The following is a 24,818-nucleotide window of genomic DNA, read 5'->3' as shown; positions in this document are numbered from 1 at the left end:
ACTATCACATATTCAACTGAACATAATACTCCATATGTGGTCTGACCACAACAGAATACAGTGGGACTATTACTTCTCTTGACCTGTTCACTATACTTTTTATTAACGCTGTTTTAGAGTGTTAGGTCTCTTAGCAACTACATCATGTCATTGGCTCATATTAAGCTTGTGGTCAACTACAACTTACCACCTCATAGATCTTTTTTTCATATGAACTCCTGCCAACTTCGCTAGGTTTATGACCCTAGAGGGATGACAGAATTATTAGAAAGGGTTTCAAAATGAACATGGTATCAGCCATAATCATTTTGATCTTTTAAAAAAATAAGCATTCTGTTGACTGAATATGTCTCACATACATATGTATATGTGTGCTCTTTTAAAAAAATTATAATTTTATATCAACTATACCTTGTATTATTCTTTTTAAATGTGTTCACATGCTATTGTGATAAAATACAAATTTATTAAAAGCTATTGTGTCCTTTCTCAATTAATTGATTCTAAGAGTACATCTTTTTTTATCAAAGGGATCCTCAAACTTGAAGAGATTGAGAACCATCTTATTAGGCTTTAAAAGTTTCCTAACATGTTCCCTTATTCAGTGTTTCTGTGCCATTTATGGGCAAGGACTGGGAAAGAGTGGAGAAAAGAGAGATAGGAGGACAGCTGACTAAAAAGAAGATCTCAATCTTCTGGGTCAGTCAGCCAATCAAAAAGAGTGGGGGAGAGGGAAAGGAAGAGGAGAGGAGAGGAAAGGAGAGAAGAGAAGAGAAAAAAGGGGGAAAGAGAGAGATAGAGACAGAGAGAGACAGTGACAGAAACAGTGACAGAGAGACAGAGGGTGGGAGATACAAAGACACAGACAGAAAGAGATAGAGACAGGAAGAAGGAGACCGAGACAAACAAAGACACAGAGAGACAGAGATAGAGACAGAAAGACAGAGGTTGGGAGAGACAGAGACAGAGGGAGAAGGAGGAGGGAGGAAGGAGAGAGAGAGGGAAGGAGGGAGAGAGGGAAGAAGGGAAGGAGAGAGAAGGAGAGGAAAGGGGAGCTGTGTAGTATCCGGTGGAGAACAAAGACTGATTCTTAAAGTAGGGTTTCTACAGTAGTTCCTGATCCTAGACAGGCAGCCAACTATTTGAAAGCCCAGGTTGAATTGTGTCAGGGTACGATGGAAAGCCTTGAAGCTCATGAGGAGGAATTGCCTTATTGAGAACAGCTGCTCCAGCACTCAGAGCTGCAATGAAGGGCCTGCTCCTTCAGCCCTCTGGCCAGATCCCATTGGCTCAGGTCCTTGGGAGCTCTAGCCAAGTCCAATACCATGAGGGATGCTTGTGTTTCTGGCTCATCGATGATGACCTTGGTATATTGCTCCCTTTCTGGCTCCATGAGTAATGTTTTAACACGTTGTATTGGTATAAGCGACTACCATGCTTCTGAAAAGTCAAAGGAGTGGAATGTCTTTTAATTCTTCAATTAATTAATCAACCAGCAAATCAATTAGTCAATAAATATTTATTAAGCACCTACTGAATGCTAAGCATTATGCTAAGTATTGTGTATTTTTGAGTACTGTGTGCCATAATTATGCTAACACATGACATATGAAGCATAGTACCCTCTGTATTGATAGTGTTGCTCTCAATAAACTTCTATTTTAGCTGTGGGGCAGAATTCCCCACGCAAATATAATGCTAAATGCTATAGTAATGAATATAAGGAAAAAAGAATCAGTTACCATGGATATAGAGGTAGAAGGGACTTTAGAGACATTTTCTACAGGGGTTCTTAACTTAGAGGCCTGTGAACTAATTTTAAAAATATTTTGATAGCTATATTTTAATATAGGGGCAGCTAGGGGGCATAGTAGATGGCATAGTAGAGTGCCAGTTCTGGGTCAAGAAGACTCATCTTTCTGAGTTCAAATTTGACCTCAGACATTTACTAGCTGTGTGACCCTGGCCAAGTCACTTTACCATGTCTGTCTTAATTTCCTCGCCTCACCTGTTGAATGAGCTGGAGAAGGCAATGGAAAACCACTCCAGTATCTTTGTCAAGAAAACCCCAAATCAGCTCATAAAGAGCTGGACATAACTGAAACAATTCAACAAGAACAAATTTCCCATTATTTTAATTTAGCACAGTTTTGCTATATTGCTATTTTAAGGACAAAAGGGGAAGGATTCAGATTTTCAGGAGAGAGATATCCTCATTAGCTGTCAACACATATAGCTCCAGTTGCCCCAATTTTTCTCAGTAAGGAGAAGATGTTATTATTCCCTTAACTTTGGCCACCCAATGATCAAACTTTTAAAACTTCTCAAGTATTTCCCAGAAAAGGAAATGTTAGAGATTGAATAAGGGAAGTGATCTCAGAAGTGATGAATAATCCTATGACCTACAATATAAATTATGAATGACCTTTGGCATGAACTAATTAATCACTCCCTGAAATTACAGCTTGGACCCATTTCTTAGGTAGTTCAGTAGCATAGTCAAACCCACAGGACAGAGATTAGATAGAAAGATAGAATCATGTCTTTCTCACCTCCTCCAAGTATCCTATGATTCTGCTAATGCAGTGTTTGGAAAGCTAATTTCTGAAACACTAGTAGCAAATATTCTGCATCTTCCCATTTCAATGTGTTGGTTGTCTTTTCTCATGCCTGTGGTCCAGCTTTCCTTATTTTTCATAAACATCCTGAGTTTTCATAAAAGAGAGCAGACTGAAAAAATGCTAATATCATTTTAAATGGAGAGAAATAAAGAAAATATTCCTCCTTGAAACAAAGGATGACTGGAAATGAACATCTCAAGCTGGGAGAATGAGACTCTAGAGACTTGAGGAAATTACTTTAGAAACATAAATTATTTTTTAAAATTAAATTTCATTTTATTTTCAGATCTTCATGCTCTGTCTCTCATCTGTCCACTCCTCCCCAGCCCATTGAGAAAGCAAGAAAACTAAAATCCCCATTATAAACATACATAATAAAAAAAAAAATTTCATTTTGTCCATGATCAAAACGAAAAAAAAAAGTCTCAATTCGAACTCTCAGTCTATCATGAGATTGGCAAGCAGGTTTCATCATCAATCCTCTAAAGTTTAGTTGATTACTAAATCTTTCAAAGTAGTTTGTCTTTACAATATCATTGTCCATGTATAGATTGCTCTCCTGGTTCTACCCATTTCACTGTGTATCAATTTATATGAGCCTTCTCAGATTTCTCTGAAATCATTCTTTAATTCAGTTTTTACAATACAATAACATTCCATCACATTCCCATACCATAATTTGTTTAATCAGTTCTCATTGATGGGTGCCCCCTCAAGTTATCAATTCTTTGTTAACCCCCTCCTAAAGAGCGGCTATAAGTATTTCATGAACTAGATTTTAATTTTTTTTCTTTATTAAAACTTTTTTATTTTTCAAAACATGTGAGGACAATTTTTCAACATCAGTCCTTGCAAACTCTTGTGTTCCAATTTCCCCCCTTCCCCCGCCCCTTCCCCTAGATGGCAAGTAATCCAATATATGTTAAACATGGTAGAAATATATGTTAAATCCAATATATGTATACATATTCATACAATTATCTTGTTGCACAAAAAATAAATCAAATCAAAGCAGAAAAAATGAGAAGCAAAACAAAATACAAGCAAACAACAACAAAAAGAGTGAATATGCTATGTTGTGATCCACACTCATGAATTGGACTTTTAAAAAGTGCTCAGGAAAACTTTTGATTGAAGCCCCACATCCAATCCCTGCTTTTACAAATAGAGAAACTGAGGACGTGACTGATCCAAGGTCATTCAAAAGTGACCAATATGGCCTAAAAGTGCTTGTAAGGAGGCTATGACTTGGTGGGAGGGACTGATCATGACCAAGCACAATCATTTAGAGGAACTGATCCATTGCAGGCAGCATTTGTTGTACTTCCTCTCTTTCTCCACCCCCACCTCCCTTCTTCCCTCCCCCCCCCCAGTCTCTCAGTAGGGTTACTAAAAGGTGAGGACACTTCCTGACAAGTTTACAACACAGAGAAGTCAGCTTGAGGAAGACTAGATCTCCTTAGGAGACCCACTTGAAAGAAAGAAAAAAAAAAGAGGCACTTGCTCTGCCTGAAGGAGACTCAGGGCATCGAGGAGAAACAGGAGGGAGCAGCCTTTCTCTGTGCCTTCTGCCCCTGCTCTGCCCTCTCAGAGTCATTCTTTGGGCACAGTTTGTGGTACCAGCCTCCCGGTCCTCGTCTGGCCATGTCCTTAGCAGAGGCAATACGCCTTTGGAATGAAGGGGTGCTGGCAGCAGACAAGAAGGACTGGCAGGGGGCCTTGGAAGCCTTCACTGGAGTCCAGGACCCCCATTCCCGGATCTCCTTCAACATTGGCTGCATCTACATGATTCTGGAAAACATCCAGGAGGCAGAAAAGGTGCGTAAAGGTGCTTCTGCTTTTGTGTTGTCTGCCTGCACGAGCTTGACTCTTGATGTAGGATGTCTCTTGTCCATCTCCAAACTGGTTCCATCCATTGAGATCTGCCCTTTCTGAGAAGCCTTTTTCTATTCCACTTTTCTCAACTCCTCTTGTGCCACTTGGACCAGACCACTTTTTACACTCTCACGTTAGTCTCTAATTCATCCAGCAATTATTAAGCGCCTATTGCATACCGAACATCCTAGTAGGATGGGGGACTCATAAAACTTGCCGGCAGATCCAAGTTGTCATGGAGTGGCAGAAAGAGTATAGTCAGAAAAGATCTGGTATTTATAGATAGTAAAATGACTTGTTAGTATGGATGGGTCCATTTAACTTCTCTCAGTTGTAAACTCAAAAAACTTAACTAGGATAGGTCCCTTGGACATTAGTCCCAAGTTAAAAACATCCAGGAAAACACTTTTGTGGGGCAGGGCGCACATATTTTTTTCTCCACACTGCAACCTGGAGACAAATATCCCTGTAGCTCATGGAAACCTATGTTCCAGATTTTTATTGGCTTTAGTACAAGGTGGGATTCCACCTTCTCATCTAGCACTACTGCTGATCCTCTTTGAGTTCCATAGCCACTCCCTTACAAAATCCACATGGAGATGGAGAGGCAAAATTATCACCAACTTGGGGAGAGGGTTTGGAAAGTTGGGATCAGCAAAGACTTTAGGGAGACGGTACCTCAGTGATATCAAGCATTAAATTCATGCACAGATCCATGTGTAGATAGGTCAGGTGAATCCAGAGGCACTCCACAAATAGATTTTAGCTGCGAGATCTATCTATCTATCTATCTATCTATCTATCTATCTATCTATCTATCTATTGTATGGAGTCTAGAATGTTAACAGGCATGCTTGCTTCAAGATGAAAAGTGGGTTTCATCGATCAGCAGGATGATTTCAGAAAGGCCTGGAGAGACTTACATGAACTGATGCTGAGTGAGATGAGCAGGAGATCATTGCATACTTCAACAGCAAGATTATGCAATGATCAATTCTGGTGGACATGGCTCTTCTCAACAATGAGATGATTCAGACCAGTTCCAATGATCTTGTAAGGAAGAGAGTCATCTACATATAGAGAGAGGACTGTGGGAACTGAGTATGGATCACAACATAGCATTTTCACTTTTTTGATTGTTGTTTGCTTGCATTTTGTTTTCTTTCTCACTTTTATTCCTTTTTGATCTAATTTTTCTTGTGCAGAAAGATAATTTATACATTGTATAAAAAAGATAAAACAAAATTGCATTTTATTTTCTTTCTCATTTTTACTCCTTTTTGATCTGATTTTTCTTGTGCAGCAGGATAAATTTGTATAAAAATAATATATGTATACATATGTTAGATTTAACATATATTTTGCTATGTTTAACATATATTGGATTACTTACCATCTAGGGGAGGGGGGAGAGGGATAGGAAGGGAAATTTGGAGCACAAGGTTTTACAAGGGTCAATGTTGAAAAATTATCCATGCATATGTTTTGAAAATAAAAAGCTTTTAATAAAAAAAGAAAGAAAAGGGGGTCACCTAGACTGAAAAAATGGGTTTCTTAGTAAATAGCAGTTGGTTCAAAGGACAAATAGGATGCAGAGAAGATGGTGAGTCCTTCTAGAAAGGAAATGTGTCAACCAGAAGAAAGTAGGAAGTTACATAGAGAATATTTGGGCATCTATACTCATTGGTGATATTTTTAGTTTAACCCCATGAGATGCTTTTCATCAAAAATTCAACAATGAAGAAGGTAGGATGTAAGTTTTTTCTATGTGAGCATGTATGCATCCATTCATCCATAGACAATATGCATATAAGTATATGTGTGATTTTATGTATATATCCCTACTTTCCTTCTATTCCTAATTTTTTAAAATCTTGAACTTCATTTTTCCTTCTCCTTCATCTCTCTTATTGTCCTTTGAACCTATTGTCCTTCTTGATTGTCCATTCTAACTTTAGGCCTTTGTCCTCCTCAGAGGTAGCCATAAAAAGCTGGCTACCTTTGCCCAGCCTCTAGATACCTTTCTTCCAGGAACCAGCCATCCTCAGTTCTCAGCCTAAGAGCTAGCTTCTTACTCCTGCATATCTACACATGAAACTATTTTCTCTCTCTTACAGGCCTTTACCAGGAGCATAAACCGAGACAAACATTTAGCAGTGGCTTATTTCCAACGAGGGATAGTCTTGTATAAGATGGAGAAGTAAGTCTTTGATATCACACAGTATTGGGAATGACACAAGGGTACAGATGTGGGTTTTACTCCATATCCATTACAAATCTTTCCTATTTTCTATCAGCAAGTCTTCATCTAGACTGCCTGAAATATGAGTATTTAATTATAGTTCACATTTCTATAGCTTTCCAAAGTCCTTTCCTCAGTCATAATCCTCTGGAAGTATAAATGGTACAAGTATTATTCCCATTACAAATAAAGTAACTGAGACTCACATAAGTTAGATCAAGATGACATAACTAGTAAGCATCAGAGCTGGGGCTCAAAACCAGGTTCTCTAAATCCAAAGTCAAGGTCCGTTTCACTACCAGCTGCTGCCTCTCTTGTCATCATGCAGCAAACTCAGCCATGGTAAATCCTAGAGGGAGCAGATTGTGATAAAACCTGCTGCCTCAGAGATAGGAAGACTTGAATCCAAGTCTCACTGGAGCCACACACTTAGCTGAATGATCCTGGGCAGCTCACCTACCTTCTCTGTGATAACCTAATTCAGCTCTCTAAAATTGTAAATTAAAGAAAGTGGTTTATCTGCATTATTAGAGGGACTTTTCTTACTGGAATTATTTATGCCAATGAAATTATAGGACCAATAAAATGAACAAAATACTCGTGTAATATTTAATCTAAATAAAGGGAAGGAGAGAGGGAGACAAATTTGGAGCATAAGATTTTGTAAAGGTTAATGTTGAAAACTATTTTTGTATGAATTTGGAAAAGTAAAATATTACTTTTTAAAAAAGAAAGTACTAGTGCAGGGCTAATACTAGTGCTTTGTTAACTATGTTTTTACCTATTCTGATTGTATGTTTAGAGTAACTAGTCAGGCAATGGACAGAATATTGAAGATGGATTCAGGAAGACCTGATTTTAAATATCTATTATATGTATGATCCTGGACAATCATTTTACTGCTCTTTGACTCAGTTTTCTCATCTGTAAAATGAGGATAATGCTAGCATCTACTTTCCAGGGTTATTGTGAAGACTGAATGATATAGTATTTGGAAAATGCTCTTAAGTATTATATAATACTTTATAGACTCTAAAGTATTATATAAATGCTGGCTATTATTATTGTTTGGGGAAATGTTTTAGCTACATCACTAATATAGCTATGTTTTAATGAGCCTTGCCATTAAAATCTCTTGAAAAATCATGTCTTGTTTCTGTCAAAATTTGCCTTTAGAATTTAAAGTTCTAAAAAAAAATTTAATTGTTCTGAAAGGGTTTGCTTCAGAAGCAGTCTGTAAAAGGCAGCTGTTGCTAGAGGCAACATCATCTGCTAAAGCAATTCCTATAACAATGCAGACCTTGAAGGAGCTTTTTGTGGGAGAGAAGTCTTTTTAAAAAAATTAATGAAGACATAGAAGACAATCTTCATGTGCAAAGAAACTTTTGAGTGGAGATAGCGGGTGACAAACATGAGAGCTTCTACTTCCATATGCCGGTTTTCTCTGTTCTTTGACTAACCCAGAGGGAATGTTCAATTTTTAATGGGGGAAGTATGGGCTTGTACTAAGATAGATCTCTGGCATAAGGCCGCATGTTGTTCCAGTCCTAGCTCTGCCTGGCGTGACCTTGGGCATTTGTCTTCGCCAGTTCAAACTGTCTCTAAGCTTTTATTGCTTTGGACCACATGACTGGGGCTCCATGGGGATTTATTTATGCACTTTTGACATGTGGTTCATAAGTTTAGGTTTGGAAATTTGTCATTCAATGAATTAAATTTCTTCCTCCTTTCCCTATCATGACATAATAGCAAATGCTCTTGCTCTTGGTACAGTAATTAAGTCAACACTACCCCTGCTCTTGAAAAGGGCGTGTTCTTCAATTATTCTATAGTTCCACTTAGCACCCCTGAGACTTTCCAGACCAGAACACTCTTCCCTGACCTTTCCTCTATGTGATGATTCCCATTATTAGCATGTAAGCTCCTTGACCATCTCACTTCCATATTTGTACCCCCAGTCCTTAAACCCAGGGCCTGAACAGGATAATAATACTAACAACAATAGCCAACATTTCCTACTTTAAGGTTTTCAAAGCACCTTATGCGTCTTATCCATTTGATCCTCACAATAACCCTGAGAAATGGGTACTTTTATTATCCCCATTTTATAGCTGAGAGAACTGAGGCTAAGAGAGTAACTTGCCTGGGATCACGAAGCTAATAGTGTCTGGGTCGGAACTCAAACTCCGGTCTTCCTGGTTCCAAGTCCAAACCCCTATCACTTTGCCCACAGTGACCACCTGCCCCTTGGATTCAGATGGCTTTTGCTCCAGATGCCCCTGCTGAGGGTATGCTGGCAGTATGGGTAGCACAGGACCAGTTGATTGGCTAAAGCAGTTGTAATAACCCCGTCATGGGTGAAGGATTTCTCAGCTGGACACACTCGGTTTTCATGAGGATTTGGGTACAGAAGGAAAAGAATGAGCTCACTGGTGTAGCAGGAGCCCAGCTTGGAGCTGTCAGCTACCCAGCAGTTTTCTAGGGGGGCTGCCTTTTCCAAAAGGGAAGGAGGAGAGGAAGTATTAGAAGGGGGCGGGGGCGGGGCAGGGAGGATCATCCTTCTTGTCTGCCTTTTTGATACAATGCTGGGATATATACAGTAGCAACGCCACCCAGGCTGCTGGGACACAGTCCGCCCACACACGAAGCATTTGAGTTCTATTTAGGAGCCTCTTTTATCAAGCTCCCTCAGACAGAGAACATCAGGAAACCCAGATGTATGTCAAGGCTGACTCCTGCCTGAGACCAAAGGGAAGAGGAAGAGGAGGAGAGAGAGAAGAAGAGGGCCCGGAAAGACAAGGGGAGAAGTTGGTTTGGGATGCGAAACAGAATGGTGGGCTCCCAGAGAGCCATGCTTCCCGAGCAAAGGCTATTTTGCCACCTGATAGGGACATGGGGATGACTAGGATGAATTGGGTTTGACACGAGAAAACTCTAGGCACATTCTGTATTCCCTACCAGGGTGGGATGGCATTTGGTGATGGATCTCTGAGGAAATTGAGGTAAGCAGGGTAGAGTGACTCGGCCAGAGCCACACAGCTGCAGAGTCAGATTTGGTCAGATGCACTCAGGAGGAGGTGTCTGATTTCAGGTCTGCATGCTATCCATCGCACCGCCTAGCTGCCCCCCTGTTTGGTATACCTGGATTTCATAGTAAAGCACTTCGAGTCTTTCAGGTCATCCTAGTGGGGGAAATGGAGAAGTAGGGATTGGATTCTAGTACACCAAAGTGGATTGAAAAGTAGCTAAATAGAAGGCGCTAGAAGAAGCTAAATAGAGGGGAACCTTTTTTCTGCCAAGGGCCATTTGGTTATTTAGAATGTCATTCACAGGCCAAATAAAATTACCAGTTTAAAAATTCAAGCAGTGGGAGATGGTTGTATCTAGCTTTCAGCTCATCGTCGCCTTTGGTTGTCTTGGCAGGGCCAGACCGAATGATTTCATGGGCCTTGTGTGGTCTCCAGAGGTCTGGGATGGAACGTGGGTTTTTTTTTTTTTTTTCCCCATTTTGAATGAAATTCATTTTGAATGAAGAGTTAGAAGGACACACTCATGTGACCTGGGGATGATGCAAAGCCTGGAGGACAACGAAAATTCGGTGGATGCTAGAGACAGGATGGGTCAAGCAGCAAGTCTTCCCTTCAATTTAACACATACTTGTTATAATTATGAGCTTTTTGAGGATATGCCCTTGGTCTCTTTTTGTATTACTTGTGCTTACTTAGCACAGTGCTTGCTTGGCACATAGTATTTACTTAATAAATGTTTATTGAAAGACCGATTCAAAGTACCTACTATCTGCAACGAACAATTAAATATAATTCTGATAATATAAAGAACTAATGAGTTTCTACCCTTGAGGAACTTGCAATGTAGCAGGAAGGATGAAGAAAACACATGATATCATATCATATAAATGGATAGGAGAGATCAAAGCAGAGATTTGGGATGGGAAAGAACACTTTTCATGTCTCAGGGATTGAGAGAGAACACTTTCCACATATGAAAGACTGGGAAAATAGGCTTTCCATGTGTCAGAGATCTGGGTTGGGAGAAGAAGCTTTACAGGGGAATCAACAAAGACTTCATGGCATGCGTGCCATGAGCTGAAGGAAGAGAAAGAGTCCAACGGGTGGAGGGGTGGAGACAAGTCATTGCAGACAAATGACAGAATTACTAGAAAGGTAAAGGGGTTACAAAGGGCAGGCTAAGGTCCAAGAATTGCAAAGACTGGTTTGGCTCAAATATAGGCTGTGTTCAAAGAGCAGTATATGATAAGGCTAGACGGGGATTTTAGAGTCATATGGGGGGATGGAGAAGGGGAAATGTAGCAGCTAGAACTTCCTGGATTAGGAGTTTGGATTTATTTTGCATTTGGTAGCCAGTAAGGGAATTCATTGCTGGAGACTTTGGAGCAAAAGAGTGATCTGGTATCTTTGTGATCTTTGTATGAGATGAACAGAAGAGTTATCTGGTTTAAAAAAAAAAATTGTATGAGATTAGGATTGTAGATGTACTGAAGAAGGAAGAGGTTCCAAGCTGGGGTACCAATCAGGAGGCTACTGTAATTATCTAGAGGAGGGGTAATGAGATCCTGAACTAAGGAATCAGAACTTACTAACCTGGCCTTGCTGATAATGAGAGGGGAAAGGCAGAGGTGCCTAAGTAGCAGCCTGACCCAGTGGATAAAACCTGGAACATGCAGTCACAAAGAACTGGTCCAGATCTTGCCTCAGACACATTTCCTACTTGCACAACCCAATTAAGCCACTTAACGAACGGATCTAAGCCTTAGTTCCTTCATCTATAAAATGGTGATAAGAATAGTATCTAATTCACAGGATTATTTGGGGTCTTTAAAGTCAGGTTTGATGAGGATGATTGGGAGAAATACTGGCAAAGGAGAATAGATACAACTGATTGCCACCAAGTGGGAAAAGGGAATTTTGAATAGAGGGGGAAGTTGGGTATTATGAAATTGTTTGTTATTCAGGTTTAGGGGATATTTTTTAAAGTTATGTCCAACTCTTTATGTCCTTTTGGGGGATTTCTTGGCAGAAATACTGGAGTAGTTTGCCATTTCCTTCTTCAGCTCATTTTACAGATAAGGAAATCGAGGCAAACGGGATTATGATCTGCCCAGTGATTTGCTAGTAAGAGTCAGAGGCCAGATTTAAATTCAGGAAGCTGAGACTTCATGACTCCACTGTACTATCTAGCTGCCCATGAATTATATTAAAAGGGTACAAAACAAAGTACTATGTGATATCTCAGGGGAACCTCTATACCAGAGTGTAGTGGGTGGGGGAATCCAGAAAAGCTTCCGGCTTTCAACAGGAAGCATGATTGATGAACCTAGTTAAGAGCAAATGCAAATACATGATCAGGACATTGGGTGTGGATTGCTGGGAGAGGCAAGATTAAGGCCAGGCTAACGTCTGAAGCAAAATAAACAATAATAACTCTAAATTAGTAGTTAATATTTGTAAAAAGCATTGAGCATAGTGTTGGCATATAGTTGGTACTATAGAAATGCTTATTCTTTCCCTACCCCCATTTATATAATATTTTAAAGTTTGCAAAAAGATGAACAAATGCCATCTTATTTTATCCTCACAACAAGCCTGTGAAGTGCTACTATTATTATCCCATTTGAAAGCTGAGGAAACTGAGGCAGAGAATAGTGACTTGTCAGAGTATCCTAGCTAGTAAGGATCCGAGCTGAATTTGAAGTCAGGTTTTTCTGAGTTCTATATTTGCTATGCTACCTCCATGTTGGATGCAGGAGGCAGTGCTAAATACAACCATAGAGCAGATGAGCCTTTCCACTGAAGCCAGAATGGCCGTATGACCTTCTTCCCAAAGTCTTGAAGTTGTCACTGTTCAAATAATTTCCCAGGGTTGGGGACTGGGAGACAAATAGCAGAATTTGGCCCAGAGCTATGATGGAAACATTTTTATCAAGAATTTTCTCATTTTTTAAAAAGATAGAAAGCAGACTTCTTACTTGGGTGGTTCATTAATCCAGTCCTTCCTTCTCTCACTTGGCACAGATCTCTGGATGTCCTGATGAGCCGGGGAATTGGATATAAGGATAGCTTAGTGGGCTAATTCAATATCTTCATAAAGATAGGGACCCTGACACAGCAGAATTTGACTCACAGCTGAAATTAATTTGCCCACTAGGGAGGAAAAAAAGAATCTTATTTGTAGGTTAATGATGAGAGTTTTCCCTCAGAGGACCCTCAACTGACTTATAAACAGTGAATGTAATATAATAGAAATTGTATAGGACAAAGAATCAGGACACTCGGCTTCTAATCTAGGTTGTTGTTGTCTGTTCCCCTGTCCCCCACCCACCCCTTGGTGTTTCTGCCCCACTATCTTGGCTTGGTGATCCTGAACAGCTTAGCCAATTTTTTCTGAACTTGAAAAATGGTGAGAATGATAACTTCCTTCTTCCTACCTTAAGATACACATAATGAGAGTAAATTCTATCATACACTATGTATACACACAACTGCAGCTGATTTCACTGCTATAAGGACACCTGATCTGCAATTAATGGTTTGAGAGTTTCCTGGACATTGCATAGTCTCATAGCCTGAATCTCATAGCCTGGACTGGGGTCTGCACTGAGTCTGCACTGACTCTGAGTCTGGCTCTGTAGCTGTGATGCTTCATTGCCTCATATTGAGGCTGAGGGACTGGACTTGGGGTTCCGTTGGTATAAGGAACTCCCAGATAAAGATTTTCTACCGATGCATTTGACACCTTCTGTGCAACTTCTAGTCTTAGAAAGCTGACTGAACGTCTATGAGGTTAAATGATTTGCACAAGATCCCACAGCCAATGTGTGTCAGAAGTGAGACCTGAATTCACATCTTCCTGGCTGCAAGATCAGCTCTCTCCACAAAAAGTGTGTCAACTCTCCTCAGCTATGCAATAATAACTAGCTTTCATAGAGTGCGTTAAGATTTGCAAAGTGCTTTATGAATATTAGTAGATTTTATCTTCACCATGGCCCTGGAAGGTAAGGGGCTTTTGTTATTATCATGTTACAAATGAGTAAATTGAGGCAAGCACATAGATTAGTTGCTTACTGTATACACATGTTCAGGAAAGAACAAAGACATGTTAGGCACAATCTTATTCAAATTGCTTAATCAAAGAGCACCACCCTGGAATCAAGAGTCTCTTAATCCCAATTGCCTTGACCAAAAAAAAAAAAAAAAAAAAAAGTTGCTTAATGAAAACATGAATGATCTTTATAACATTAATCATAAGACCTATCTTTATTTAACATCACAAAATCTTAGAATTAGAAGGGAATGATTTTTTTGGAGGGGGGCCACAGATTCAGCCATTGAACCAATTCCAAATCTACCTAACTAGGTGATTGTCTAAGCCAAAGCTTTTTAAACTGTCATGTAACTGAATGCGGGGATTGTCAAATTATGATTTATTATTAGTAAATGTTTGACTTGTACCTACTTTATATACTTACATACCTGGGGTTGAGTAAAAATTTCTTGGGTGAAAAGGAGTCTCCAGTAGAAAAAGTTTAAGAAGCCTTGCTCTAGGTTACATCTCTCCATTTTGTACATAAGAATAGCAGGAGAGCTGTTGTTAAATGTTTTACCATAAATACAGTATTTCCCTGATCCACCAGTCCAGTCAGTCCAACAAAAAAAGGAAATAAAGTTAGTATTACATGATCTGTCCTTGAGAGGTCATGCTGGCTCTTTGTTATTCCACTTCCCTTTTCCAGATTTTCACCAACAACCCTTAATATATTCTAAAGTTTTGCCAGGAGTCAAAGTTGAATTCAACACATGACAGTTAACAGACTCCATTTTCTTCCCCTTTTTGAAAATTGAGGTCACGCTTGACTTTTCTCTGGGCCGGCAGCACCTCCCCTGTTCTTTGTGATGTTTCAAAGGTGAGTTACAGGATGTTAGCAATCGTGACTCAGTCCTTTCAGGACCTCAGCTGGTGTTTGACTGAGCCTGATCCCTGAGATCTGCAAGGGCAGTTAATATCTTTCTTCTTACTGCCTTGATGTTTCTGGTTATCTACTTCCCTTTAGCCATTCTTGGTCTGTCCCGTCCAGTCCAAAGATCATTTTCCTTGGTAAAGAAAACAGAAGTCACAGAAGAAAGATGTATCTCTGGCTTATTTCAGTCAGTTTTTAGTTATCTTGCTCTTCCTGAGCCATGGTCCTTCCTATATCCTTTATTTTTTGCCAGCAAAACTAAAAACCCACCACTTTTTGTAATTGTCACAATGTGGTGTGTTGTTGTTACTATTTCAGAGGATCTATGATTTTTTAAAATTTTTTTTTATTTTTTACCAGTTTGGAAGCTCTTTCTGCTGAATTAGATTGCAGCCCTAACATGCCATAGTAAAATGTCTTCATAAGGTGATATGGTCAAAAATATTCATTACTTGATCAGCTGTGAAGGTTAGCTCTTTTCAACAATGAGTGATTCAAGGCAATAAACTTGTGATGGAAAATGCCATCTAAATCCAGAGAGAAAACTATGGAGACTGAATGTGGATCAAAGCATAGTATTTTCACATTTTGTTTTTGTTGTTTGCTTGCTTGTTTTTTCTTTCTTGTGTTTTTTGATTTGATTTTTTTTTTGTATAGCATAACAAATATGAAATATGTTTAGAAGAATTGTATATGTATAACCTATATTGGATTGCTTGCTGCCTTGGGGAGAGGATAGAGAGGAAGAGAAGGAGAAAAATTTAGAACACAAGGTTTTGCAACCTATCTTTGTATATATTTGGAAAAAAGAAAATACTACTAAATTAAAAAAAAAAATTAATTCCCTCAGACAACCTAATCTTTTAATGATTTGCTTGTCAAAAGTTAGCTGAATTGCCATTAGATAGGTAATTATAGGTCCCATACTGGAAACTTTTCCAATTTGGGAGCATCTTCCAGAGTTTGCATTCTTCCAACCTAGTCTTTGAGGATCCAAGGCCATTTTCATGCCAAAATTGGAGATTAAAATGTTCATGATGATAATTATGATAATATTGATATAAATAATAGCCACAAAAAGTAGAAAGAAAATAATTCCACTTCCTAGTTCTAAAAGTCAAATTCTTTCCACAGTTAATTTTAGTACAAATTGACATGTGTGCTACTTGATGAATTACCTCCTACTTCATAAACCACAAGGGATCTGCCTTCCTAATAGTGGTTAATCAGGCAGAAGTGTACAGACAATCAACTTCCTTGAGATTGGGATCCTATCTCTGCTTCTTTTATATCCTTGATAAGACAGAAATTATCGCTGTTCAGTCATTTCAGTCCTGTCTAATCCTTTGTGACCCCATTTGGGATTTTCTTGACAAAGATACTGGTTTGTCATTTCCTTCTCCAGCTCATTTTACAAATGAAGAAATTGAGGTAAACAGAGCTAAGTGACTTGACCGGAGTCACACTGATAGTAAGTGTCTGCTGCTACCAGTCTTACTGACTGAAGGCTCAGCACTTTATGTACTGTACCACCGAGCTGCCTCATAAAAGATTATATTTAAAATAGTTACAACATTGTCCTTGGATGAGTTATCATGCCATGTTTAAAATACTTAAAATCTTACATTTATTTGTTGTCATATTCCCACCAGAGTCCCAACAGAGATTGTCCCTTGATGGGGATGGAGCCAGGGTTAGAACTTAGGGTTTCTTGACTCCTGGAGTTCTTGAAACCCGCACTGCTACACTTTGATCCTAAACTAGCTGCCAAGTCCCTCTCAAAAAGGTCTCTTAGAAGGGCACATTTGACTCAATAGCAGTTACCAAAAACATTGGCAAGGCCCATAGAGCAGCCAGACTCCGGCACGTTAGGCCATGGGATAAAATTTTGGGGAAAACTCTAGTAGTTGACAACTTAGAAAAGGACAGGCCATCTATATCCTACTGTTTCATGTTGTAAAGCACCCCATGTACTGGGCAAGGGCTAAAAAGGGACATTCTTAAACTTCTTGGGTGAGAAGCATGGGAAATTACACAGAAGACCCTGAGGCATCATGAAATCATCCAATTTTAGAATTGAAAGAGAATTTAAAGTTAGGTCATCTAATCTAACCCACGTTTTATAGGGTGGAAGCACTGATCATAAGATGATAGGTTAAAGGAAACTAGTCCTCCCATTATATAGATGAGGAACTGAGACCCAGAGACGTTAATTCACCTACCCAAGTTTACACAGATCATAAGAATTAGAGACAGGATTATAAGAAGGGTTGTTTCACTCCATTATACTCCCAGAAAAAAAAGGTAGAGAAGGGAATTGATTTGTCCAGATCACACAATAAAGCAGAAGAGCCAAGATTCCTTCGGAAAAATCTAATGGAGTTGATAAACTCAGCTCTCTGCTGTGACTCCAATCGCAATAACCCAATAAACTGTGTTCGATTTGAGATGTCACTGAACAAAGACAGACATAATAACGGTGAGTTCACTCTAGGGGTTACTGAATAACATACATGTTACCGAGCCCTCATGTTTGACAATCTGATACTGCAGGGTCCCAGGAGATTGGGTCTACTTGTATACTGGACCCCACCAGCCCACAAGGGAGCTGGCTGTTTCAGTATAAGGCTAAGCCATTCCTGGGCATTTGGGGATGAGCAGGCTAGACACAGGGATTCCTTTGGAGTCAGGGGCTGATGTTTTCTGTGACTGTCTCTAGCTTCATATCCCTCCTCATTCCAGATGAGGGAACCTGATCTTGTCAGCCCGCACCCCTGATATTCATTCAATAATGATTATAATAACAAGTGAGACTCTTCCATCCCCCAGATTGCAGAGAACCATTCCCTAACACAGAAGCAAAGAACTTTAGTTCTTTCTCCTTGTAAAGAACATATGCAAGAGGAAAGGAACAAAAATCAAGAGTCAAGTAGATTACAGAATCCTCATTTAAAAGGCGGCGATGGTTGGTTGGTTGGTTTTTATAGAGAAAGTACAAAAAGGCTTCAAAGGCGGAGAAGTGAGTGGGATCCAACAGAGGGAAAAAGCCCTGGGCAGGAGGGACTGTCTTTGCAACTTGGGTGCGCTGTCAGAGGGAGGGAGTGTGGGTGTCCACAGCCTTGGAGCTAAATCAGGCTGTGACATTTCTTGCTTGGCAAGGAGGCTCACTCTGACTCAGCTCTTTGACTCAGAGGACTAAGGAGGAGGATGGAAACAGTAGGGGAAGGGCGTGGGGAGGGGAGAAAGCTGGCTGCCTCTTGACTTACAGTGAGCGGAGCCTCCAGTCAGCTTTGGGTAGGGGAGCCAGAATCAGGGCTGCCGGAAAGGTAGAAGCGTTTGTGCTGACAGAGAAAGACAGACTGACCTTGTGGTAACTTGAGACGGAAGAACAGCTTGAGGGGAAGGGAAGGAGAGAGCCGGGTGGGGGTGGGATGGGGGTGTTGTATAGCATCACTGCTCAGCTTTGGTGAATAGGCCAGTCCAGAGCCAAGACATTCTTCCCTCTGGAGACCCGTGGGGATGACACACGGTGGGACCTTCCCCTTGAGTCCATGATTGTTGGATCCAGTTCATATATTCAGTGTCAGAGGGGCAGCTATGACACAGTGGATATGAGGAAGGGGGAAGGGAATAAACATTTATTAAGTGCTCTTACAAATATTTATCTCATCAGAAGGAAGGTGCTATTATTTCCCCCATATTACAGATGGGGAAACTGAGGCAGAATTTTGGGGGGTTTTTTGTTTGTTTGTTTTTGTTTTTGTTTGTTTTGTTTTGTTTTGTTTTGTTTTTGCCTGGGGTCAAGCAGCTAGGAAATGTCCGGAAGTGACACCTTCTTCAGGTTTTCCTGAGTCAGGAAAAGATGAAGACTATAGATGGGAGGCAGGTGCTAATCCAGCTTGGAAGAGGGGATTTTCACAGTAGGTCTATCAGCTGCTTGACTCTTCATGACCCCAATTGGGGTTTTCTTGGCTAAGATACTGAAGTGGTTTACCGTTGCCTTCTCCGGCTCATTTTACAGATGATGAGGAAACAAACAGACAGTAAGGGTCTGAGGACAGAATTTGAACTGAGGTCCTCCTCTCATCAGTGTTCTATCCATTGCATCCCCTAGAAATTCACCATACCAGTGAAATGATAGGTTCAGTTCCCCACTCCCCCAGTTTGTTCTCAAATGACAGCAGGAAGGTGATGCTGTGAGTTGCAAGTGAATTGGATTGAAGTGAGGGGGGCTGGGCCAGGTCCCCTGCCTAACTTTCCCCTCCAGAGGCATCAGGGCCCAGTGGCTAGACAGAGATCAGGACCATCAGAGATGGCCCTGGGTGCAGTGGAACCCCTTTGTCATTTTTTTCTCTACTCCTAAACGAATAGATGGCACCATATTTAAGGCAAAGGGAGATCGAGGTTAAAAGATCCATTTCTGATCTTGAATTTAGAACCTGCTAGGAATGGAGGGTAGAATTCCAGGTCACACAAATGAGTAGTGCTCCAGGTAGAATGTGATAGGGACCAAGGACAGCTCTAAATGAGTAAAGAGAAACTGGAGGAGGAAAAAGGGGGCTTGTGTGCACACATACACACACTGAAAAAAGTGGGGAGAGCATTTGAGAAGGTAAAGTGCTTTGAATTTGCTGACTAACCTTCTCTGCTTGCAGATATGACTCAGCTCTTCAAGACTTGAAAGAAGCTTTGACTCAGCTCCGAGGGAACCAGCTGATAGATTATAAGATCCTGGGGCTGCAGTTCAAGCTGTTTGCCTGTGAGGTAAGGGAGAGCAGTGGAAGGGAAAGGCCTGAAGAGGGTAACAGCTACAATCTGTTAGAATTCTCCCTGGATCTCCCAGGGAACCCCTGCCGCAGTGTGTCCATAAAGAATAAAACTGGTTCTATTCCACATAGGCTCCTAAGTGACAGCCCCTTGAGAAAAAAAAAAAAACAAAGAGCACAGAGCCTGCCATTAGGAAAACCTGAGTTCAAATCCAACTCCAGACATGACATAGATAATCATTGCTGAAATCAGGATTTGAATTCAAGTCTCTATACTCTAAAGCAGCTAGGTGGCTCAGTGGATAGAATACTGCGTCTAGAGTCAGGAAAACTTAAATTCAAAGTTAACCTTGGAAACCTCAGGCAATTCACTTCATTCTGTCTGCCTCAGTTTCCTCATCTATAAAATGAGCTGGAGAAGAAAATGGCAAACTTCTCCAGTATCTTCACCAAAAAAATCCCAAATGGGTCACAAAGAATCAGAAAAGCAACTGAACAGCAACAACAAACTCTAGTTTCATTGGATCAAGTATTGTTCCAGTCTACAGTTACAGCCCATGAATCCAACCCTGAATCTCCCTGTGTATCAAACACTTGGGGCTGTGTGACTACTACCTGTGCAAGTCATCTCATCCGTCTGCCTCAGTTTCCTCAACTGTGAGATGGTTATTGTAAGAGTCAGTTGATATGATTTATAAAGACTTATAACACAGAAATTGGCACATAGTAGGTAGTATATAAATACTAGTTGTTAGAAAAGAAAGATTCTTCAGCTTGGAATCTGGCTCCAGCCTGTATTTCAAGACTTTTTGCTCATTACTATCCTTCACTTTGCAGTCTGGCCAAACTGGGAAAAGGGAAGAGAAAAATAACAAGCTTTTATTAAGTGCTACTATGTGCTAAGGGCTTTACAAGTATTAAAAAATGTAATTTGCTTTTCCCGGATTTGGGCCCTTCATTTCCAGCTTCCATGCCCTTGCACAGGCTCCCTTCCTCCCATGCTTTGAATGCTCACTTCTGCTTCTTGGATCTCCCCCCCACACACACACACATATCTTCCTTTAAGGCTCAATTCAAATGCCAACATCTTCAATGTGTCTTTTTAATTTTCCCAGTGATTAGTGTCTTGTCCCCCTACCCCAAAAGAATCACTTTGTCATTGTTTTCTAAACATTTTGTATAGTCTTAATTGCGAACATGTGCTATTTCTACCAAAAAAAAAAAAAAAAAAAAAAAAAAGAAAGGATCCTATCTTTTGTATCTGTGTCCCCATTGTTTGGTGCATAATAGATGCTTCGTGAATGCTTTATTGGAGAATGCAATGTATCTCTCTCTCCAAACAGGAAGAGTCAGGAAAAGTGTGTTGTTCTTAACTGAAAAAAAGGTTTAGGGGATCAGAGCATTGCTCGGAGAGTAACTCACACCTGTACAGATGTTTTTCACACCAGATCTTCGGGGAAAGTAAGGGAATTCCCCACTTTACAAATGAGGAAATCCAGCTTCCCAGACATGATGATGAGGTTGACTTGTCCACCATGATAGCACAACTAATCACTTTTGGAATCAGGATTTGAACTCAGGTTTCCATATTGTAAGTCCAGTTCTATTGGGATTCCTTCCCTCATCTGGGTAAGGTATTATACTTTTTATACAGGAGAGAGTTTATTTTACATTCTTTCTTAAATTAAAGCTTTATATTTTCAAAGCATATATATGTATAATTTTTAACATTTACCCTTGAAGAACCTTATTCTAATTTTTTTCCTTCCCTTCCCTTCCCCAAGTGGCAAGAAATCGAATATATGTTAAATGTGTTCAGTTTTCTATACATATTTCCACAAATATCATGCTGCACAAGAAAAATCAGATTAAAAAGGAAAAAATGAAAAAGCAAACAAAACACAAACAAACAGCAACATTATTTTACATTCTTGCAAGGATGGGTGCCTAACTGAAACTCCAAAAGCAGCATTTTATTTCCTATAAAATAATGGGTTGTTCTAAAGTCACAACTCATATAATCTCAATCCTGGTTCTCTAGTGTGTTTCCAAATCTGTACCATTGGTCAGAAAGATCCCTGTGGATCACTTGGCATCTCCCCACTCTCCCCACTGCTGAAAGGACTTGAAGCAGCCGCCTTTAAGGACAGTTTAACAATAGCCTTGTGCTCATTCATGAAGATCATGTCATCACACTTATCAGGAAGAGCTAAATGGTTTTGCTTCCCCTTGATCATGTGCTTTCTCCAACCCACTCATCAACATGACACATACAGTTTTCTTTAAGACAGTCTACATCGTACTCAGTAACAGCAACATAGTGGGATGATCAGCTTTGATAGACTTAGTTCTTCTCAGCAATACAAGGAGCTAAGACAGTTCCAAAGATTCATGATGGAAAATGCCATCTGCATCCAGAGAAAGAACTATGGAGTCTGAATGCAGATCAAAGCATACAATTTTCACTTCTTTTCTTACTTGTGGTTTTCCCCTTTTGTTCTGATTCTTCTTTCACAACATGACTTATGTGAAAATATGTTTAATACATTATACATGTATAAACTTCTGTCAGATTGCTTGCCATCTTGGGGAGGGGGGAGAAAAGAAACTGGAACTCAAAATCTTATAAAAGTGAAAATTGAAAACAATCTTTATATATAATTGAAAATAATAAAATACTATTGAGTGTGTGTATGGGGGGGGGGGAAGACAGTAGGTCTTTGAGAAACAGTGTAGTATAACAAAAAAGAAGCCTGAAAATGGAATCAAAGGACTGTGTTCAAATTTTGACTCTACTACTTTTACCTGAGTGACCTTGTCAAGTTAATTAACCTCATCTGTAAAATGAGGAGGTCAGACAAGCTCCTCTCTAAAGTCCTTTCCGGTTCTCTCTGTAGGATACTATGATCTTTATTTAGAAGAATCTCCAAGAAAAGCTTTTTCTTTTGTTTCTCAGGCATGAGAAACTGAGCTTTCCCATGTCTGATTCTAACCAGCCCTAAAAATAGATCTTCAGTGTCCTCCAGGAGCAGCCTGAGCTCCTGGGAATGTGTGCTTTGGATCAGGCTTTGCTGCTGGAGCTGGGAAGCTCACTTCACCACTCCTTGGACAAGGAGACTCAACTTCTTAGTTGGAATCAGTAGCTTTGGGAATGGTTAGGCTAACAGCAACAAAACTGAACTCCATGGAAACACTATTCCACTGGGTTGGAGAAGACAACCAAATGGTATTTGATTTCTTAAAGCCCAAGTTCTCCTTCCTTCTCAGATGTAGAGTAAAGGCTGGTCCCAGTGATTTCCCTGGAGCATGTGTCAAGTTAGGAGAGGGCAGCTGCTCCCCAGACTTGGCAGAAGTGGAGCTCAAAGCTCCACCATCAACAGCCCATCCTCCTCCTATGCCTCCACTCTCCCTTCAAACTTTCTCCGGAGCTCCACCATAATAATTGTACAGTTCCACGAGCATTGCACAAGGCACCCAGCAACCCAGGAGTGGAAGCTCACCAAATCCTGAGGCCCACCATTGATAGACAACATTGATGTTCCAGGAGTTTCAAGCCCTTACTCACTTACTTTCACGTATTCTCTCCCCAGTCCTGTGAAGTCCAGAGGGGCCAAATATCCTGACTCATTTATAAATCAGACAGCTGAAGGGCTAAGAGTGATTAGGGATAAAAACCTTGTCTTTGGGCCCAACTCCTTGACTATTATGAAGGTGAAGTGGGGATGAAAGGAAGTGAAGGGCTGTCTTGTAAAAGATGGATTTGACTCAGACTCTTTGGGTCCAAAAGATGGAAGGAGCATGAGCAATGGATTGAAACTGACTTTATGGGTCAATTTAGACTTAATCTCCAGAAAAACATCCTAACAATTTTAAACGTGCTAAAGTGGAATCACCTCAAGAGTGATGGTTCTCGCTTCGTGGAGATCTTCCAGCAGAAGCCAGACAGTCAGTTATTGATATATCAACCAATAGGTTGGGGCAGCTAGGTGGTGCAGTGGATAAAACCCCAGTCAGGAAAACCTGAGTTCAAATCTGATCTCAGATAGTGCTAGCTGTGTGACTCTAAACAAGTTAGTTAATCTCTGTCTGCCTCAGTTTCCTCATTTTGAAATGTACTAGAGAAGGAAATGGCAAAATGGGAATAATAATAGCATTTATCTCACAGGGATGTTGTGAGGATCAGATTAAATAACAATTGTATAGTGCTTAGCACAGTGCCTGGTATATAGTAAGTGCTTTACAAGTATTCATTTTTATTGTTTTATGTCATAATGGGAATTGGTTTTAGTAGAATAAGCAGAAGAAAACAATCTGGAACCAGATTGTAAATGGCTTTAAATGCCGAGTGGTACATACTAGGATTCCAAGTATGGAAGGCACCAGCAGCCTTTTTTTTGGCAATAAATGCCTCAAAAGCATCTCTACCAAGTAGCTATCCGGCCTGTGCTGGAAAAGGAATGAGAAAATGAAAGGGAATTGAAGTCTGTGGTGGTGGAGGAAAGGGAGCAAGGATGAGATGGTGGAAAGAGTGAAGGAGGCTAATCATCATGGAGATGATTTAGGGCCAGGTCATCAAGTCCAAGGCAGCTGCTCCTGATAGAGCCTGGACTTTTGAAAAGTCCCTGGGATGGGGCTGGGGCTGGATTTGGGTGTAGACATTTCTCTTTGATTTTTCACTAGCCATTCACAAGAATGACCCAAATCAGTAGTGATGACAAAAAAATTAGGGTAGACAATAGGCCAAAAGACATTGGGTCCTTCTGTAAGCCACACATCCTCTCAATGTGATCAATAAAAGGGCATGAGTAAGATCCAGAACTCAGGCACGTTTCCTATCCTGGCAGTTTCCCCAGTCTATTGCACTAATAAATAGGTTTTTTGGACATTGTAAATGCAGACCTGGAGTGACTTTTGGCCATTTTTTGGCCAAGATGTCAAAAAGCAAAATTAATCACTAAGACCTTCAGCTTCCTTTCAACATTTTTTTTTTTGCTAAGGCAATTGGGGTTAAGTGACTTGCCCAGGGTCACACAGCTCAGAAGTGTTAAGTGTTTGAGACCAGATTTGAACTCAGGTTCTCTTGACTTCAGGGCTGGTGCTCTATCCACTGCACCATCTAGCTGTCCTCTCTTTCAATGTCTTTTTAATGAGATTTATCATTAAGGCGATTCTTTTGCCTTTCTGCATATCGGATTTTCCTATTCCATATTTTTGGATTAACATACCCAAAGTCTTCAAGCTAATTCTGCTCATTTCTAGAAGTGATGTTGTTCCTCCCATAGGTGACCTCCATGAGCTTAAGTCAGTACTGAGAACAA

General features: G+C 40.2%; 1 protein-coding gene across 1 annotated transcript in view; it reads left to right on the top strand.

Annotated features, from left to right (window-relative positions):
• Positions 1-4,039: 4,039 nt before the first annotated feature.
• The window catches only part of NCF2 (neutrophil cytosolic factor 2), a 38,670-nt gene continuing 17,891 nt past the window's right edge, over positions 4,040-24,818 (top strand). Inside the window, exons 1-3 of the mRNA XM_074308561.1 lie at positions 4,040-4,439; positions 6,614-6,696; positions 19,390-19,498. Of these exons, the coding sequence (XP_074164662.1) occupies positions 4,266-4,439; positions 6,614-6,696; positions 19,390-19,498 (366 nt within the window). The 5' untranslated portion in view covers positions 4,040-4,265. The remainder of the gene's footprint in view (positions 4,440-6,613; positions 6,697-19,389; positions 19,499-24,818) is intronic.

This window comes from Sminthopsis crassicaudata, chromosome 4 (assembly GCF_048593235.1).
Source record: "Sminthopsis crassicaudata isolate SCR6 chromosome 4, ASM4859323v1, whole genome shotgun sequence".
NCBI lineage: Eukaryota > Metazoa > Chordata > Mammalia > Dasyuromorphia > Dasyuridae > Sminthopsis > Sminthopsis crassicaudata.
The sequence above is the reverse complement of the archived record's forward strand: the minus strand, read 5'-3'. Positions and strand labels throughout refer to the sequence as shown.